Raw genomic sequence first — 21,765 nt, 5'->3', positions numbered from 1 at the left:
TCATTCATTTCTATAATTCTGTGATGTGGAGATGCCGGTGTTGGACTGGGGTGTATAAAGTTAAAAATCACACAACACCAGGTTATAGTCCAACAGGTTTAATTGGAAGCACACGAGCTTTCGGAGCGACGCTCCTTCATCAAACCTGGTGTTGTGTGATTTTTAACTTTATAATTCTGTGGTTTGTGATAATACCAATAGATCCAGATGCACCTTACTAATTTAATTCAAGACGGTGCATCATAATCGAAATGAATGCATGTAACAATATTTCTATTCATCTATTTGGATTGAGCTATAACACCGAGCATAGCCAACCCCATTGAAAGAGTTAAAAATGAAAACAAAACTGATTGATTGTAGTTACTACTATCAGGATTGTTTGAGCTAAATGAACTTTGGAACTCACCTCAGCAAGGTTCAAAGATTACCTGGGCGCAGTATCAAAAATTGGCTACTAGCCATGTGTGGCAGGAGTGAAATTCCAGTGTGCGAAAAGTATGTCTTGAGCAATTGCTGTGTGAGCAGTAAGTAACCATATGTGTATGCACACATATAAACCTTAAACCCAGACTAGGGGTTGGATTACCAGTCACAAAGTGCCTCCAGCAATAAAGGTAGGGTGTTCAACCTTAATGTTTGTATTCTATCATTTCAACTTGCAGTTATTAACTGTTGTGCTAATAGGTAAATTGCTTCCTTGTTGATATAACAAAATATGTCTGTTTTTAGCTCTTAGTTATAAGCTAATTCATAAAATTGGAATGGTGTTGACTTTTGTACACTATCATCCTTAATGCTGAAACCTATGAATAACAGCTACCGTAGCTTGCCATGCCGTTGTGTAGGTTTAGACTGCACTGCATGTTTATGTCCAAAATCACATTTTTATTAAGAAGTAATATGTATTAAATCCTTAGACTACTACAGATATTTAAACCAGCATCTGACATCTAATAGAGAACAAATCTTAACATGTTTTACGGACATAATACAATTACTGGAGTTTTAGTTGCTCATTGGTTGTGATTGTTGTCAGTATTTACAAAAGAAATGTTTCATTGGTTGAAGTCACCTCTGTTTATATTCTGCCTTGGATAATAGTTGAGCTGTAATGAATGAGTAAGTTGTTCTTCAGTCTGCTTGCTCTGCGATCTTAGACTGCAAGAGCGAAGCTTCGGTACTTTGCTGAAAAATGTAAGTGAATGAATAAAGCCCTTAGGGTAGGACCTCATCAAGTGTTAAAGGAGCAAGAAGTACACAAATTAGCTCAGAATAATGACTACTTGATATCAAGTTTGGTTTTTTTTAAAAATGGAAACAATATTGAAATAAAAAATGATGGTACTATAAATCCCCTGCAGTTTTGGTAGCATCTATTGTGAGATACAGTCAACTTTTTTAGATCCGTGATCTTCCCTCAGAACTGAATGGTTAACTATGTTTTACTCTCCACTCATGCTGTCTCACTTGTAGAGTATTTCCAGTATTTACCATTTTTATTATTTTCTATTTTAAATAGAGTACATAGAAAGAAGGAAGGTTTGACAAAGCTAAGAGTGAAGCTCTAAAGTTTAGAGCAGCAGTGAATCTGAAGAACTGAAAGAAATAGTGTTTACACTGCCGTACAGGAAGAGACAAAGGTGCAGTCATTCAACAGTAAAAGAAATAAAAGTTTTTGTACTAAAGATGTGTGATGTGAAGGAAATATTAGTACTGAATGCATAAAACAGTCAACAGTTCAAAAACGTACTAAGGTTTGTGTAAATTGAATAGGTAAATCATATTGAGAGGAAAAGAGAACAAAATATCTTTTGACCTGCTTAAAAAGGTTTAAAGATTCTCCCCAATCAAACAATAGCATCACACATGGCTACATGATAAAGGATGTGTTTTATAGACAAATGTTTAAACATGACACAGTTCCCAAACAGATAACCAATCAAACTCCTGAGTGATACTACCAGTTCTTATGCATGCTCATAGCAAATCATTCCACATTAAAACAAAAATAAGCATAATTCTTGATTAAAATTTGTACAGCAGTAACTTCGAGCAACACATATTTCCATGTTCAGCATATTAAAGGACTTTATATTCTAGATAATCTGTCAGTGTAGATTGCAATTTGAATATTGTACAACTGTTCACACAGCTTCATGAAAAATACTAATAAGGTCAAATCAATCGCCAATAAGATATGATTTTATTTTGGTGCAATTTTGTAATTTATGATTGAACGATGGAAAATCTAAAATATTGATTAAACACGATAATATTTGGCAATCACAGGACAACTTTTGCACTAAGTATATAGTGTCTTATCTTTCAACTACACTAAGAGATAGCTGCAATCAGAGATAAGAGAACAAATTAAAACTAAATAATAATTTTAAACCTTTTACAGCAATCTAAGCTTCTTCAGTCAAATACTGCAGCATGAGTTTATTGGTTAGCAAAGGATCACTTTTGATTAATTTGGATTCAGCTTTATTGCTGCGAGATGTTTAGAATTTTCTTTTGATAAGTCTCCTGTTGTTGGCTCTTCTGGAAGTTTAAATTTCGAACAAAACACTTACCGTTATGGTGAGCTTATATCTAACTAGTAAAGCAAATACTATCTTGATTTCAACAACTGCACATGATACGAAAACTTCAGTTAAATTATAAATGTCTAATGATGTTCTTGACCCAGCATAACTGTTAGCTCGTGCCAACTCATGTCCCCACCCACTGCCCTTTGCTCACCCGCTCCCCAATCCACTGCGTATCCACATGGATAGGGACACACACTGAAAGGAGATAAAATAGTTCAGATTTTATTATATTGAAGAAAATATTCTCATTGATAAATAATTTACTATGCTTACAACCTTTCAACTGTATATTGCCTTATAACAATAAACATTTCATTCAATTATCCCACAATCCCATATCCCAAAACAGTTTTTCATCTTCTACCCAGCCCAGTGTTATATATAATTGGATTTTCTGAAGCACCTTTGGTCAGGAATGCCACTATGACCTTATCAAGGGCAACTAGGAATGGGCAACAAATGTTGACCTTGTCAGCAATGCTCACATCCATGAAAGAATAAAACAATGTTACATAACAGTTGGACCAAATTCCTTCTTACAGTAGTGAGGCATGTTGAAGATGGCATCCCAGGTTCAGGTTCACATGTAAAGAGATGTTACCATCTTGTTTTTATGGAGTTGACTTGCATTATCTCTAACTATTTGCACAATGCCCTGTTTAATCCAGGGCTGATAAAATAGCACCCCTTTTGTGATTTCGAGCAGATATCTGTGGCTTCGCATGTGCCTTCCTTGACTTTCTCTGAAGGCAGACTGGGGTAATGAATTATGTGTCATATTTCATCTCGGGTGAACATACATTACCACAGTTATGATTGTAATTTCATAACAGAAGCTAGAAAACATGACAGCCCAAAACAAAATAAAATAATGAACATGCTGTACTTCCCTACATCAATGGATAAATTTACTTAACTTAAACTGGAAAACACCTCAGGTAGAATTGTCTTTTCCTTATTTCGATTTTCTTTAAAATTGTCTCAACATGTTATGCTTTCAATATTTCGAACTTTAGTATAATTCTATTTGCTAAAAGCTCCTGCCTAGAATTAATTTCAAAAAGATCCAAAATAGTGACAAAACTATATGGCATTATTTTGGAAAAGAGTAACTCCATTTCTCTATTTGTTCTCAACTTTCTCCATCATTGTCTCTATCACAACTTACCTATTAATACAGCAAATAGGTTCTTTCCTTTGCCATCTGTCTAATCAGATCTTGAAATGAGAAGGAGACACATATGTGCCTCTTTCTGTACAAAAATGTGCATGAATTTTGGCTCAGTGTTTCCTATGGCTGCTTGGTTCAAAACAAGAGTACCCACTGTGGGGATTGACAAATGGAAATGTTTAGATGTAAAACTGCTGGAAAACCTTTTGGGTGAGATTATAGTTTGCATCTTTATAGATTTTATTAATTATGCTGCAGCATCAGAGAATTGTAGTCAGACATTTGCTATGATGAAGTTTTCTTGTAGAGTGAGCCTTGGGGAATACATTATAGTGAGGAAGCAGTAGCCTGTGATCACTGATGGACATTGCAAATATCTAATATATTTCTCAAGTTCGATGTTAAGAATGTATATCTTACTTCCATGGAAATTTTCCTCAGGATAATGTGAATAACTGAAAGATAAGTTTTGAAATTAATTTATCTCTGAAGCACTGAGGTATCAGCTTTTTTTGTCATCAGTGAAATGATAATACTTCCCCTCGACCTCAAAGAAAGCTACCCACAAAGACTTTTCTGTCAGGGATTTCAGTTGCCCCTGATGCCAATTTGAGGAGGTCGCAATCCATCCAGCAACAAGCTGGATGTTTAAAAAGGAAATTGAAGGGGTAGTTAGAACAAGAGAAGTCAAGAAAGACAACTGTATCAAGGAGGCAGAAAACTGGAAAAGGCATCATGATGTAAAGTTGAGTGAAATAAGGGTTGAGGGGAAGGGTGAGAGCAGTAACAAATTAAAAATTCTCTATATGAATGCACGAAGCATTAGACACAAGGTGGATGAGCTTGAGGCTCTTTTGGAAATTGGCAGATACGATATTGTGGGGATAACTGAGACGTGGCTTCATGGGGACAGGGCCTGGGAAATGAATATTCAAGGCTACACGTGCTATCGTAAGGACAGACTGACGGGCAGAGGGGGTGGGGTGGCCTTGTTGGTAAGGGAGGATATTCAGTCCCTTGCGCGGGGGGACCTAGAGTCAGGGGATGTAGAGTCAGTGTGGATAGAGCTTCGAAACACTAAGGGTAAAAAGACCCTCATGGGAGTCATCTACAGGCCCCCAAACAGTAGTCTGGATGTTGGAGGTAAGTTGAATCAGGAGCTGAAATTGGCTTGTCGCAAAGATGTTACTACAGTTGTTATGGGGGATTTTAACATGCAGGTAGACTGGGAGAATCAGGATGGTATCGGGCCTCAAGAAAGAGACTTTGTGGAGTGCCTCCGAGATGGATTTTTAGAGCAGCTGGTGCTGGAGCCGACCAGGGATAAGGCGATTCTGGATCTGGTATTGTGTAACGAACCAGAATTGGTCAGTGACCTCGAAGTGAAGGAGCCATTGGGAAGTAGTGACCATAATACAATAAGCTTCAATCTGCAATTTGAGAGGGAGTGGGTACAATCGGAAGTGACAATATTTCAGTTGAATAAAGGGAAATATGGAGCTATGAGGGAGCAACTGGCCAAAGTTCAATGGTTCAATACCTTAACAGGGAAGACCGTGGAGGAACAATGGCGGATATTTCTGTGTATAATGCAGAAGTTGCAGGAGCAGTTCATTCCTAAAAGGAAGAAAGATCCCAGGAGGAGACATGGGCGGCCGTGGCTGACGAGGGAAGTAAAGAAACATATAAGGTTAAAAGAGAAAAAGTATAACTTAGCGAAGATAAGTGGGAAAACTGAGGACTGGGAAGCTTTTAAAGAACAACAGAGGATTAGTAAGAAGGAAATACGCAGAGAAAAAATGAGGTACGAAGGTAAACTGGCCAAGAATATAAAGGAGGTATGTCCAAGGCAAAAAAATGGTTAGGACAAAAATTGGGCCCTTGAAGACAGAAACAGGGGAATATATTACTGGGAACAAAGAAATGGCAGAGGAATTAAATGGGTACTTCAGATCTGTGTTCACTGGGGAAGACACAAGCAATCTCCCTGAGGTAACAGTGGCTGAAGGACCTGAACTTAAGGGAATTTATATTTGCCAGGATTTGGTGTTGGAGAGACTGTTAGGTCTGAAGGTTGATAAGTCTCCAGGACCTGATGGCCTGCATCCCAGGGTACTGAAGGAGGTGGCTTGGGAAATCGTGGATGCGCTGGTGATTATTTTCCAGAGTTCAATAGAATCGGGGTCGGTTCCTGAGGATTGGAGGGCGGCTAATGTTGTGCCACTTTTTAAGAAGGGTGGGCGGGAGAAAGCAGGAAATTATAGACCAGTTAGTCTGACCTCAGTGGTGGGAAAGATGCTGGAGTCTATTATAAAGGATGAAATTACGGCACATCTGGATAATAGTAACAGGATAGGACAGAGTCAGCATGGATTTATGAAGGGGAAATCATGCTTGACTAATCTTCTTGAATTTTTTGAGGATGTAACTCGGAAGATGAACGAGGGAGATCCAGTGGATGTAGTGTACCTGGACTTTCAGAAAGCTTTTGATAAAGTCCCACACAAGAGGTTAGTGAGTAAAATTAGGGTGCACGGGATTGGGGGCAAAGTACTAGATTGGATAGAGAATTGGTTGGCTAATAGGAAACAAAGGGTAGTGATTAACGGCTCCATTTCGGAATGGCAGGCAGTGACCAGTGGGGTACCGCAGGGATCCGTGCTGGGACCGCAGCTTTTTACAATATATGTAAATGATATAGAAGATGGTATCAGCAATAACATTAGCAAATTTGCTGATGACACAAAGCTAGGTGGTAGGGTGAAATGTGATGAGGATGTTAGGAGATTACAGGGTGACCTGGACAAGTTAGGTGAGTGGGCAGATGCATGGCAGATGCAGTTTAATGTGGATAAATGTCTGGTTATCCACTTTGGTGGCAAGAACAGGAAGGCAGATTACTACCTCAATGGTATCAAATTAGGTAAAGGGGCTGTTCAGAGAGATCTGGGTGTTCTTGTCCACCAGTCAATGAAGGCAAGCATGCAGGTACAGCAGGTCGTGAAGAAGGCTAATAGCATGCTGGCCTTCATAACAAGAGGGATTGAGTATAGAAGCAAAGAGGTGCTTCTGCAGCTGTACAGGGCCCTGGTGAGACCACACCTGGAGTACTGTGTACAGTTCTGGTCTCCAAATTTGAGGAAAGACATTCTGGCTATTGAGGGAGTGCAGCGTAGGTTCACGAGGTCAATTCCTGGAATGGCAGGATTGCCTTACACGGAAAGACTGAAGCGACTGGGCTTGTATACCCTTGAGTTTAGAAGACTGAGAGGGGATCTGATTGAAACGTATAGGATTATGAAAGGACTGGACACTCTGGCAGGAGGGAACATATTTCCGTTGATGGGGGAGTGCCGAACCAGAGGACACAACTTAAAAATACGGGGTAGACAATTTAGGACAGAGATGAGGAGAAACTACTTCACCCAGAGAGTGGTGGCTGTGTGGAATGCTCTGCCCCAGAGGGCAGTGGAGGCCCAGTCTCTGGATTCATTTAAGAAAGAATTGGATAGAGCTCTTAAAGATAGTGGAGTCAAGGGGTATGGAGATAAGGCAGGAACAGGATACTGATTAGGAATGATCAGCCATGATCATATTGAATGGCGGTGCAGGCTCGAAGGGCAGAATGGCCTACTCCTGCATCTATTGTCTATTGTCTATTGTCTATTGTCTATAACAGTTATGTCATCAATGATATAAATAGCCAATCACATTGAAACACTCTCACAAACAGAAACTTGGAAGAAACTTTTCATTTTGAATTAAGATTTTACAAAGAGTGAAATGAATGACTGAGGTAAAGATGTGATATTTGTGTGTAAGCAGAAATATTATAAACAAACTTGTACAAAAATATTATTTTTAATCATGTATTTATTTTTATTTTAATGGACATATTTGACACTTTACAAACATAAAGTTAGTTTTTATGGATCAATGAGACAGTTAACAGTAATTATGAACTTAGGGTACTATCAAAACCAAGTTTCACCTCACTAAACATGATGCGACTGTTTAACATGTTCTTACAGACACCTCTGGACTTGTGCATTCAAGATGGGAGAGCAGAGTTGGGATATTTTCTGGCTCTGTGAAACCAAACCAACAGAAAATGTACCAGAAATTGGGATCTCATTCTCGAGTGCTGGGGGTTCCTGGGTATTAGTCTGGTGTACCCCAGGAATGAGACCAGGGAAGCAGATTATGGAGTCAGGCTGGTGCAATGTCTGCCTCTGAATACCTGAACTATATTGAGGTTTCTAAAAGAAGTATAATAAAACATAAAACAGTGCTCCAGCCTCACCCCTTATGCTTCTATACCACCTGCAGACTCTGCATACCCTCCTATGACAACCCATGGATCCTGTAACCACTTCCCCTGAAACCTTCTGCCCCAATCCATGTCTATGCACCCAGTCTCCATGGCCCTTTATGATCCCTACATCAAATCATGCCATCTGCCTACCCATTACTCTTTAAGGTCCCTATGCCAACAATGCCAGCTCATGCTAATCCCAGACCTTCTCTCTCTCTACTCTTTGCCTTTACACCTGCCAAACCATTGAAAACACAACATGGGTAGACCTCAGGACCCATGCACAGATGAGATAAAACACAATTACCATCTTAACAATATTGATGAAAACTCATTCATTCACAAATAAGTTATGATGTTTACAATTCTTCAATTACATAATATCTTATAACAATAAGCATTTAGTTCAATAATTTTTGATAATAATGAGTTTTGGAATGCATAGTTGCATTTTATAGAGCCTTAGACTACTTGTAACAATCTATCAAACTGTGAAATTGAAATTAAATTCAATAAGGGATGGTTACAAAATTAGTTATGCTGCATTAATGCAAGCCCATGGACTTATTTCAAACTTTTGAGTTAACTAGCAAGCAAAATTTTTCAAAACTCCACATTTTTCAGAATGTTAAGGCCATGACATTTTGACAGATACTTTCAAAAGATACTTTTAACTTTTCATCTTGACACTTTTTTTTGAGAATTCATCTGCGCAGGCCACCCAACATTCCTCAAAATTAATTTGGACTTCCCTGAAAGATGCTGTGGAATCATGTCCAAGTGGGCAACTGACCTCTCAGTGGGGCTGAAGGGCTTTTACCTGAAATGTCGATTTTCCTGCTCTTTGGATGTTGCCTGACCTGCTGTACTTTTCCAGCACCACTCTCATCTTGACTCTGATCCTCAGCATCTGCGGTCCTCACTTTCGCCCACTCCAAAAGGAAGTTGTGGCTATCCAAATGTACCCAAGAAGTTCAGTCCTAGTCCTACCAGATGTAATCTTTGTGTTTCAGACACCCAGTTCACTAAAACCACATCCAAACAAATGATAATTGACATGTGCAGAGACAGGACTTCAGGTTTTCAACCACATCTACCACTTCCACCATGAAAATCCAGGCTAAAGTTTAATAGCCTAAAACATTTTCATGACATTACTGACTTCTACATGATTGCATTCTGGGGGTTATGGAACAATGCTGTTGCAAATATCTAGTTCATGACATATATTTTAGAATGTAGGTTTCGTTTTAGGAATTAAAGTTTCAAAGTAGAAAATGGGGTAAATACAATTAAAAGAAATTTGGAATCTTGAGAACATGTTCACTTTTAGTGATTGATAGCTAGAAAGGTAAGGTCACATAAAGGCTAGTAGAGAATTCTAATAGATGACCTATCTCTGATCCTGTTGGCGGCTATGAGATGGTTGAAATCCTTGCAGTTCAGGGGCTGTTTTTGTTTGGAAGTTAGAGTTAAGATAGTTTAAAAGCATTTAGTAAAACCTCAAGTATTGAAAATTCCATCTCCTTCCATCAGATTAAAGAAGAAATTGTAACTGAGGAATAATTAACTTGATGTTGATTGAGATCATTCTAGAGCTTGCCACTTCATTATGGCATTGGATGAAACTCAGGGAGATTCTTTGGTTTGAATTCATCTGCATATTTGCTGAAAGAATTAATTGCAGTTTGGACCTATGTGGTTTGCAGTTCACTAAGAGGCAGAAAGTAAATGGCAATTAGCTAAACCTGCACTGGAAGAAAGCCCTAAAACTAACTTCATTTGCACTGAGAGATGTAGATGAGGCTTAGTCTCAGTTTGAATCTTGTGGGGAAACAAAACAGGAAGATTTCCTAATTTGAATCCGATGAAAGAATGAAAGTGGTCCAAACAGAGTCTTGTGGCAAAATAAACAATCAGTAGAATTAGCTAAGAAATATTTTAAAAGTAACCAGAACAATGGTTACTTTTCTACATGATTGCATTCTGGGGGTTATGGAACAATGCTGTTGCAAATATCTAGTTCATGACATATATTTTAGAACGTAGGTTTCATTTTAGGAATTAAAGTTTCAAAGTAGAAAATGGGGTCAATAGATAGTAATAAAGCCCTTGCCTCTGAGACTAGGTAGAACTCTGGAGAAATTAAGGTTCCAAAGGACCGTGGAATTCTTTTGAGTGTTCCCAACATAAGTATATAACTCAAGATATCATAAAGATAATTCTTGGGAAAATAAGAAGTAAAACAAAGTTTAACATGTGTATTTATAAACCACATTGGTAAATTAATCATATTTGTTTTATTTGTGCTCTTGTTCAAGAACATGAAATCTTGTGGCATAATTCTATTGTTAAAATGTAATATCTGCAATTACCTTTTAAGGTTAACAGTTTGTAACAGCATTAAATCACTGACAGCAACTTCTAGATACCTGCTTTTAACTGTAGAACTATCAGCTTTAAAAGTTGCTGCTAGTTTGAGAGGGGTAAAGAAAAGCAATCACTGAGAGTTTTGCTATCCTAACCACTTAAAATTTGGACCATCATTAATTTACACGAACATCCACTTTTCTTCATAAATTGTCACTGCTGTAATTGCTTTAGTATGGGTTTGTCTGTTCAGAGAAAATCAGGCCAGTCCCTAGGCATTTGTGCAAAGGGTCTTTGTTCACATTATGTATAGGTGATACATCAGGCACCTGTGCCCCAAGTTGTTTAAATTACAAATTTTCGCATCCAGTCCCATTGAGGTCCTGGTTGGATCAGAGCATGCCTCAGAGGTTTATCTGTATATTCATTAGCAATATCTCTAGCTTTAATGTTAACTTTAAAGAATTACAGTTGATGTTTACCCTTGAGAAAAAAACAAATAATCCCATTGCTTCACTTGAAAATGTCATTCATTTATTTCGAATAAGAAATTATCTCTAATTTGCTTGATCATGAACTTTTCCTACATCAACCCATTTCCTAATTGCATATTTATGGCACCAAAGGCAATGTTAAAACATGACAGATGTGAATTTGTGTATTTTATGATATTTAAGTAGCAAGTAGAATGACACAGTACACTGTAATGCACACTTTGGATTACTTAAAATGCTTAGATACTGTTAAAACACAGTTGGAAATCAGATTTTAAATGTTATTGAATAAACTGCTTGAATCATCAATGAGCAAGTTACATTTTCTGGTTTGTTCTTCGTGATGCTTACTGAACTGATACCAATTCTTTTCTGTTTTAGAAATTAGCAGACAGTTTTCAATGAAGAAAAGTAATGTGGTAATTATAGAATATGCAGGGTAGGCACCAGTACATTAGCTTTTCCTTAATCCATAACAACTAGAAACATCAAATTTAAATAGGTTCCAGGATTTACATGAATTTACCTGGCATTCTTAAGTTTTACATTATTAGTAAAACATTTATTGACATTTTTGTAGAACCTTCTACCAGATTGAAAACCCGTCAAATTCGATCTTTTTCAAGAAGTTAAAAATTCTAACTGACCAGAGTGAAACGATGGAAAGTGACAGAATCCTTTTCCTTTAAAATGTAATATTGACAATCTATTACCATCAGAAAATAACTGTTAGATCAAAAAGTGAAATTTCCATTTCCTAAATCTGTATCAAGTTACCAACACATTTATAAAACTGAAGCATAAGAGTAATTGACAATTAGTTAATGGTTTTTGATAAGATTCCAACGTAAAGATCAGGCAGTTTATTGGGAACAACTTGAATATATGCTTAATTATATGGCAATTTAGTTGATTCTCACCTTGTTGCTCCCTTAAGAATTTTACATTATAAAAATTGTCACTTTAATTCCTAACAAACAGTTTATAATGATTTTTTAAACCATGGAATGGCAATGACGTGAATGTTGATGGAACTCTTAACCTTTGGTGAGTTTTGAGTTCAAAATTAAAGGAGTTCCTTATAACCAAAAACATTCAGAGAAATGGAATTAGCATTTACAGAGGTACAAGTCCAAGATGTGGCAATAGCAAATGTGTATGAATGATGCTTATATAGGTGAATACATAGGATTGTGAGATAAATCACATCATATTCCATAAACTATATTGTCTTTTATGAAGAAGTGATGTGACAAAATGATCTCTGATAGTGTGTTGCATGTTTACGTAAAACGTGTTCATGAAGATATTGTATTTCAAATTTGGTCTTAGCTTGTTCCAATTTTAATCATACCACTGTTCATTTAAATTTTTCTTTTGAACAAATTTAAATATTTTCATTCTTTAGTAAAGTTCTTGGCTGAGGTTTTCATCTATCTTCAAGTACCATAAAAACATTTTATGTCACAGGTTAATTATGATTAATGCTGGTCACTGAGCCTATGTTAGTTGATCCATTCAGAATTAGCTCCTCCTCCTCCTCCCCGCCACCCAGCACTCCCATTGCATGATTCAATTGGCTTGCCTCCACTATTCATTCTAGGAGTTAGTCATTGTGCTTATCATTCTTTGTGTCATAAAGAATTTCCTCGTATTAGGTCTAGATTGAACATGTGTTTCCTTGCCTATTCCAACAGTTCAGTTTGAACAAATGGATTTGCCTTTTGCACAGTATCCATTGGATTAGATTGAGTGAGTGATTCATTCTGAAACACATGCCATTAATGTGAAGACGATATAATATCAGGCCTTTAAAGAAGGAAATGTGAAGGACGTAAAAGGAAAAAACACTGTGGAGTAGATTAGAATTAGTTGCAATAGGAAGTAAATGTAGCCTTCAGATAACAAAAAGAAGCATTCTTGCCCCAAGCATGATTTCTTATCCATGGCTATTTTGAAAAATAAAACAATGAAAGGATAAGTTGTTTTCTTTTGGGGCTCCTGATCAGTGTGTTATCATGACATTGTGATGGCTAATTATCAGTAGGCAGGAGAAGATGAATGAGTCAATTGCAGTTCTTCAAAGTAGTTGTTTTCAAGAGTCTGCTGCTGAGTTACTTTCAGATCCCTTTGTGACTTATTTGTGATAGCAATACATAATATTTTGCAACTTATATAAAATAATCATTATTTTAGCTTTGCATTTGTAATTAATGACTACTAACTAACTCAGGCACTTATGCAAGATTCTCAATCTATATGCTTGAGAAAGAGGGTAAAAAACAAAATTGGTGTCATGTAAATCATGTTAATAAAAAGAACATTGAGTATAGGAGCTGGGAGGTCATGTTGCCACTGTACAGGATATTGGTTAGGCCAGTTTTGGAATATTGTGTGCAATTCGGGTCTCCCTTCTATAGACAGGATGTCGTGAAACTTGAAAGGGTCCAGAAAAGATTCACAAGGATGTTACCAGGGTTGGAGGGTTTGAGCTATAGGGAGAGGCTGAATAAGCTGGGATATTTTCCCTGGAGCGTCAGAGGCTGAGGCGTGACCTTATAGAGGTTTTTAAATCATGAGGGTAATGGATAGGATAAATAGCCAACATCTTTATCCTGGGTGGGGGAGTCCAGAACTAGAGAGCATAAATTTAGGGTGAGAGGGGTAAGATTTAAAAGGGATCTAAGGGGCAACTTTTTCACACAAAGGGGGTGCGTGTATGGAACAAGATGCCAGAGGAAGTGGTAGATGCTGGCACAATTACAGCATTTAAAAGGCATCTGAATGGGTACATGTTTAGGAAGGGTTTAGAGGGATATGGGCCAAATGCTGGCAAATGGGATGAGATTATTTTAGGATATCTGGTTGGCATGGACGAGTTGGACTGAAGGGTCTGTTTCCGTGCTGTATATCTCTCTGACTCTATGACTATTGATATTGATGTTGTAATTAAAAGAATGTGTTTTGTGATGCATTATGAAAAATGTCTCACTGACTGATTTCTTGTTGTGCAATTCTTTCAGGTTTACAGCTTTGTTTCAGAAGTTAAAAACATGAGCATCCTGCTCCTGACTTGCTCTGTATCTGTTCTGGTTCTGATTGCAACTGTTTTTTACTGGGTGACAGCCAAACCAAAACCCATTAAAGTCACATGTGACCTTTCCAAGCAATCTGTGCAAACTAAGGCAAGTAGAAATTCTGACAAAAAATATAATGGTAAAAGTGACTTGAGTGCTTACAAGTTTGTTAAGTTGGAAAGTTTTCTTCACCTAAAATGTTTCTTCCTACTTAATCTAGATTTGTAATTTTCCCTTTGGCTTGAATTGTGGAGCTCACCTTCTGAGTTCGAAGCAATACAATTGCTGGCCACCTTAATCGTTTCTGAGCATTTTGACTTTCCTCTTCTGTATCTGTTTCAAACTTTGAGAAAGCTCCATGCATGTTGTGACCCAATGATTCCTGAACTGGATAATTATTCATATTTATAAGCTTTCCCCAGTAATGCTGAGGTGAGTTTGAATTTAGTGTGTCTAACCCAATCCTAGTCAATTAAATCACTGCCATTTACAGAATCAAACCTGGACATTACAGCCACACCAGGGAATACATTTATCCTTTATATTCTCTGAAGAGCATTTGCCTTTCTAGCAGAGTAATATCATGCTATTTTTGTTTTCGGGTAGGTGGGGAGGAAATATATGTACCATAGGTTTTCAGTTTTAAATCTAATATGATACAGTCAGAGTTATGAAACAAATGCTCCATCTCAACGAGAAGAATTCTGGAGAATCTGGGGAGTCCTGACCTGCTGCTATGGCATTTAACCAGCTATCATCAACAATTTACACTTTTTCCAGATAAATCAGCCTGAGATGCTCTTTTTTTTAAAAGACAGTGTTCATTCATAGGGTATAGGTTTTGTTCGCTTTATTGTACATCCTCAGACATTCTAAAATCAAATCTAATACTTGGCCTCATTGTGAGATATTAGGGCAGATCACCAAAAACTTTTAGACATGATAGGTTTTATACTCTGTATGAAAGGAGAAAAGTGGGGTGGAGGGATTTAGGGAAGAGATTGCAGAGCTTAGCGTTCGGGCACAATTAAAATCTAAGAAGATAAAGAGTGCAGAATTAGATGAACTCAGATTAGAATCTCTAAAGATTGTGGTAATGGAGCAATGGGAGGGAAGAGGCTTTGAAAACATGGATGAGAATTTTTTTAAATAGATATTTTTATTAGAAATTTAACATTTTTACAAGTTTACAAAAATAAACAAAACTCTCAAGCACGAACATTGATATACAATTAAATCTTAAATATATAATAACCAAAATTTAACAAAAGAAAAATACCGAGAAAAATAGACAAAACTCAACTAACTACTAATCTAACCTACAACTAACCAGAGTGTATATTTAAGTCTCTTATTCAAATAATTCAAATAAGAGAAAGAGAAAAAAAAACAGCGGATAACATAGAAATTGGATAGTGAGATACATGCTCGGAATGTGTTAACATCAAATGTAACAAAACCCATATTCGTGCGGGATTCCTCTCCCAAGGGGCCCCGGACCAGCCAGGTTCGTAATCTCAATTAAATAAAAGCCCTTGTTAGGATAGCCGAAATATCTATATTCATATAATTCAAGAAGGGCTGCCATATTTTATAAAATAATTCGGTCTTTCGGTGCACCATATTTGTAAGGAAGTCAAGGGGAATACATTCCATAATTAATCTGTGCCAATTTGAAAGTCCAGGGGGACCCTCAGCCACCCAGTTTACCAAAATATTTTTCCTTGCACAGAAAGAGAGAATAGAAAATAGTCTCTTCCCGTGCATGTCCAGGGAGGATAAGTTCGAAAAGCCCAAAAGGAGAGATATGGGGTCCACTTTAATTTCCGTTGGATGAGAATTTTAAAACATCACTGGATACTAGTTCAGCAAATTGAGAAAACACCATCCTGCAGTCACTGGGAAGATCATTCTGGATCCATAGAGACCAGCTTGAAAGTGGAGCCTGGAGGAAATTCTCAAATTTGGACAATCTTCAAAGAAGTTTGAATTAGTAACTGCTAGTTTGTGGGATGTATTTGGTGTGTGTGTGGCTAGGGTAGAATGGCATTGAGATTTCCAAATTATGGATGCCACCATCTGCCAGTTCTGAATCCAGACAAGTTCCTGGTTGGGTAAGCCATGAGGTCTCCAACCCTAACCCTCTTTATGGCAATGAACACTGGGCCAAAGTAGTGCTAGATGGCTTCCCTTCCAAAGGGTTCCCCTGGAAACTGGGGCCAGAAATTTTTTAAAACATTTCAAAGTCTTCAGAAGGTGCCAAGAGATGGAAGCACCTTCAAAGTCACCATCCTTTGGTGGGATTGCTACCCTCTGAGCTTGCAAATGTCCAAAGGATAGCAGACTCAGAGGAGATGAATTAGGTTGCCTCAAAGAATGTTGCCAAAAGGTACAGGGGCCAGTAGTTGAAACAGGTAAAATGTTATCTTCTGTCCTGCCTCTAATTTTGCTGTAAAAATGCTTTGAGGTAGAGTAGTAATTATTCTGTTGCAGAATGTGTTATAAATTGACTTAGAAGTGTTCAGCCTGGACTTGCAATATGATTTGTTCTGACAATGACAAACTGTCGCTTGGAGATGTTTTCTTAATAAATGTTAAAATATTTTATTTTTATTTCAGAACAATGAAGGTGCCAGGCGATGTGCACTGTTGAAGGATGATAATGTGATATCTTACTTTTATGACGATGCCAAAACACTTTATGAAGCTTTCCAAAGAGGTTTACATGTATCAGGTATGAAAATATACTGTCTTGTGGCTAAAAATATTTATAGAGTCATGCAGTACAGAAACATAACCCTTCGGTCCAAATCATCCCCCCAACCAGACTTTCCAATCTGATCCTGTCCCATTTGCCAGCATTTGGTACATATGCCTTTAAATCCTTCCTATTCATATACCCAAGATCTTTTTGCGACATTTGATATTCACTGTCAAATATTTATTTTTCCTGTCAGATGATGGACCTTGTCTAGGCTACAGGAAACCTAATCAGCCCTATCAGTGGCTTTCATACAAACAGGTATGTATTGGGATTAATAAGGAAATACTGAAAATAATTTGGAGAGAACTATATACAGTTATTAAATGTTATAAAATACTAATTTTGAGAACTGATTCATCCTGAGAAGTGCCAAAATTTTTTTATTGGTGTTGGTGGAAGTAGAAAAGGAATTCTAGGTCCTCCACCCTTCCTCTCCAAATAACACAATGCCTCTGTCTTATGCATTGATTTGACTTCAAATCCATTCACTTTCATGCAAATGAACTTTGTACCCTAGCTATCTGTCATTTGAATTACAGCTGGCTGAACTTTGAGGTGGTTACATGGCATTGTTAGAGGTTGATAAACTAATAGTTTCCATTCAAACTTTATCTTTTGCTGGAAAATCATAAAATCATAGCTAGTCACAAGACACTCACCTTTTGAAATTCATACATATCCACCTGTAAAGCTAGTAAAATAGTAAAATAATCTACAACTGGAAAATTACCTTAAATAAAACTCATGACTGAAACTCTTATTTCAGGGTACCTGATGATTTCAGTACTTCTGTTACTGCTTTGCAACGGAATCTAATTTGAACTGTAATAGTATTGGTATGATATGTAATTAGAAGACGCTATATTGGGAATGGAGTGACTCACAATGTCCTAATCACAGTACAAAAATCAGTTAATTATCAGAACTAATATCCTGCCTATGTATACCTGGGGTCCATAGCTGAGTATGCTTGTGTTCTGTAGGGCCTGCAATAGAATTCAGGTTAGATTACTGAAATACAAATGTAAGCACTCATGAAAAAACATTGATGCAAAAAGTATAATTATATTTCCATTTAATAGTGCCCAGTAGCAGAATGGTAGGCATACAGTTCAAGTCTTGCAAGCACAGACTGGGAGACCATAATTAATGTGTTGTACATTACAAATAGTCAAAATAATTTGGACATTGCTAAGAATTACATTGGAAACTGATTTAAGATTAATAGTTGAGCTCAGAGTTTGATGTATTTGCGCATATTTAGGAGCTACGTATATTAGTAGACAGAACCCTATTTTATATAACAATCATTGCACCTTGATATTGAAGAAAAGCAGTCATGAAGACTGCCAGATAGTCCTGAAAATCAAAAATATTTTGATCTGTATTGTGTGGATTATTGGTAAACTTATTGGGCTGTAATGAATCAAGGTTTTTATAAACACTGTTTTAGTACAGTGGAAAGTTATGAATGAACACTTTTCTAAGCTTGTGTTTTACACAGACACTGGTGACTATAAGGTTCTTTGTTTCTATGCACTATACTGTGGACAGTGATATTGCTATGGTGAAAGTGAGGACTACAGATCATGGAGATCAGAGTTGAAGAGTGTGGCGCTGGAAAAGCATAGCTGATCAGACAGCATTTGAGGACCTAATGAAGGGCTTACGTTTGAAACGTCGATTCTCCTGCTCCTCAGATGCTGCCTGACCAGCTGTGCTTTTCCAGTCCCAGTGATATTGCTATGCCATAACATGGGGAGCATGAGGGGGCCATTTGGGAGTGTTTGCAGAGACATATTCTCGCATAAGGCACATGACAGTTGAGGACAGGGGACAGATACCTTGGAATTGGGGAGGTGTGAAGAGGACCTTTCAAATTTCCCTTTCAATATGATCCCTCGTGCAGGCTATGTTTCACAACTCCACTGATGTGCTATCAGTCACGTTCCTTTTAAAAAGCTAGTGCACCATCCTGTAATGTGTGGAGACACAGGCCATACCTATCTCCATAATAGAGTTAGCCAGATCAGGCATGTGGGTGTAGTCTCACGGTCTGAATCAGCCCTCACCCTTTGAAGATCCAGGTGCAGGTAAGAAAACCCAGAAACAAGAACACTGAAACTGGAACCTGGCTGTTATTTTTAAAGGGGTGTCAATTCAACTTGTGTAAGCAAAATTTGTCTTCATGTGTTTAACATTGCCGTGAGAAAGAGGGCAGTGAGTGTCATTTTTGAGATCATGGTGCAAGGTCCCCTAAAAATGAGTGAATATCACAGACTAGAATTATTCTGGGTGGTCGCTAGAAAGAAATGACTGCTTGTCTTTGTGAGCTTTCCCAGCCAGGTATAGGAAGGAGACAATCTAGTCAAAGAGATGCATCCAGTATGCATCTAACCATTCCTGGAGTTGTCCTGATGTAATCAAGGAACAAAAATCATCAGTAGGATACCAAATAGTGAGTTATATGGCAATTACCTGTTGTTTTTTGTTAAGGTGGAGAAGACTGTATGAAATCTACCAGACAGTCTGGGTTAAAATGCACTGATCTATAAGAAAGCAATCTCGATTTTAAAACTGTCTTATCTATTTGTAGGTATCTGACAGAGCAGAGTACCTTGGATCTGGCCTTTTATATCGAGGATGCAATCCATCACCAGATCAGTACATTGGTGTATTTGCTCAAAATAGACCTGAGGTAATGTACTCCTAACATTAATCAATTCAAATTATTTTCTTGTTATGATTGCAATTCACAAACCCAAAGGCTTGGGCTCTCATTTTATCACTCAACTCAATTTTGTTAATCTACATCTTATGACTAGATTTCTGTAGAGCTGATAGTGCTGTCTAAGAAATGGACTGGCCCCAGGTTAGTTCGTAATATGTGCCACACAGGCAGCATAGAAACACATCCTTTGATCCAACCAGTCCGTGCTGAATATAATCCCCAATTAAGCTGCCGGCCTATATCCTTCCAAACATTTCCTATTCATGTACTCATCTACTAAGTATCTTTTAAATGTTGTAACTGGGCCCACATACCCCACTTTGAGTCAGAGAGTCATAGAGATGCACAGCACAGAAACAGGCCCTTCGGCCCAACTTGTCCATGCCGACCAGATATTGTAAATTGATCGAGTCTCATTTGCCAGCATTTGACCCATATCCTTCTAAACCCTTCTTATTCATATACCCATCCAAATGTCTTTTAAATGTTGTAGTTGTACCAGCTTCCACCACATCCTCTGACAATTCATTCACAGCACGAACCACCTTCTGTGTGAAAGAGTGGTCTCTTTTAATTTTTTTTCCTCTCACCTTAAACCAATGCCATCTAGTTTTGGATTCCCCGACATTGGGAAAAAGACCTTAACTATTCATCTTATCTATGCCCCTCATAACTTTGTGATCCGAGAAATAGTATACTTGTACAATTGCTATCCATACTCCTTTTTTTGGTGTCTCAAGGCATTGTGGAGGTCAGTTGAAGATTTGGCCACCAATAATAGTAGGCGAAAATACTTTATTGAGACAGAATGTAACATTTCTTGTTGTACATACTGGCCTGCTGAATTTGATCAACTAGTGATGGAACCTCTTTGCCAACTTTGAACATATAAAAATAATTGAATTTTTTTCCTAAATATAAACAGCTAGCAGATGAGACCATTGTAGAAGGCTGCAGTCATAATGCAAAAGTCTCACTGATCACAATGTGCTCATACTTATTTATCCAACAAGGAGGGGATAATAAACAGCTAGCTAATTAACTTATACTCTGGGATCAAATTGTCTACTGTTCAAAGATTATCTAGTTAATCTGAGATAAATCCCGTAATTAAATTAGATTATCATTTTTCCCGACTAACTTGATATTAAAAGATGATCAAATCCTCCTGGTATTAGAACTATTTCCATTTTCAGTTGTTTAGGCAATGCGACGTGAGAGCTCTATTTGAGTAATTTTATCATGACTGTTCAGTGAACATCAGATAACATTGACTTTTACCTACATTCAGTAATAATTCTGATCTGAATAAATGAATTTGGATAAATTTGGATTCAAACAATATTTTAGCTTTAGCGTTCTTTCATATTCCATGCCTCAATGGCAGAAAAATGATGATTTATCATTGACTTGGTGTCCCATGCAATATACTGATGTATTTGTTGTGAAATGATATCTTGCAAATGGATTTGTAAACTGTTTTTACTTATAACTTATGCTGTCTTTAATTGAGATACTAATTCCAGAACTTGTCTTTTAATAGTGGATCATTTCTGAGCTGGCTTGCTATACTTACTCTATGGCTGTGGTACCTTTGTACGACACTTTAGGACCTGAAGCTATTGTTTACATCATTAACAAAGGTACACACCAGTGAAGAAAGTTTTTTTTACTTGTGAAATATAACCATGTATGTCACTGTGTAATAATTATCTGTATTGAAAGCAGAGATCGGTCTGTTATATAAGTTACTTGTTCTGCATCGTTCTGTGCTCCTGCATCCCTCAGTAGCAGTTTGTGAAATAATTGCATTGTATGAAAATGGACATTTGTTTAGTTTCCTCCAAACTGTCGGGCAGGTCATCTTGAAAGTGGGTCATATGTTTGATTTTTCTCCGAGTATTTATGCCTGGGAATGAATGTTATCTTTAAAATGGAGTGTGGGTAAATGATAGATAAGAATCTATTCTGATTGCTATGACTAATATAACTACAGGCAAAGTATAGTCAGATTCAGGTGCCCGTAATAGCTAAATTGTACCAAAGCAGCAATGGGACCTATATGAATAGCCTCACGTATTAAGAGGAAGAAAGCATTGAGAAAGAATGGGCATCAGATAAGGTACCTCTATCTGTGGATTGAAGAAAGAAGAGAGGAGTTAGTTAATGCTACAGTTTACAACATAACAATAGCTTTTCTTATCTCCAGTGTGGCATAAGTCTGCACATAGACCATTCCTTCAGTT

General features: G+C 37.4%; 1 protein-coding gene across 1 annotated transcript in view; it reads left to right on the top strand.

The window, feature by feature from the left end:
* Nucleotides 1–504: 504 nt before the first annotated feature.
* Nucleotides 505–21,765, top strand: part of acsl5 (acyl-CoA synthetase long chain family member 5) — a 64,378-nt gene continuing 43,117 nt past the window's right edge. Inside the window, exons 1-6 of the mRNA XM_072557435.1 lie at nucleotides 505–617; nucleotides 13,971–14,132; nucleotides 16,644–16,758; nucleotides 16,982–17,046; nucleotides 19,385–19,486; nucleotides 21,063–21,162. Of these exons, the coding sequence (XP_072413536.1) occupies nucleotides 14,001–14,132; nucleotides 16,644–16,758; nucleotides 16,982–17,046; nucleotides 19,385–19,486; nucleotides 21,063–21,162 (514 nt within the window). The 5' untranslated portion in view covers nucleotides 505–617; nucleotides 13,971–14,000. The remainder of the gene's footprint in view (nucleotides 618–13,970; nucleotides 14,133–16,643; nucleotides 16,759–16,981; nucleotides 17,047–19,384; nucleotides 19,487–21,062; nucleotides 21,163–21,765) is intronic.

Source organism: Chiloscyllium punctatum, chromosome 38 (genome assembly GCF_047496795.1).
Source record: "Chiloscyllium punctatum isolate Juve2018m chromosome 38, sChiPun1.3, whole genome shotgun sequence".
NCBI lineage: Eukaryota > Metazoa > Chordata > Chondrichthyes > Orectolobiformes > Hemiscylliidae > Chiloscyllium > Chiloscyllium punctatum.
The sequence above is the reverse complement of the archived record's forward strand: the minus strand, read 5'-3'. Positions and strand labels throughout refer to the sequence as shown.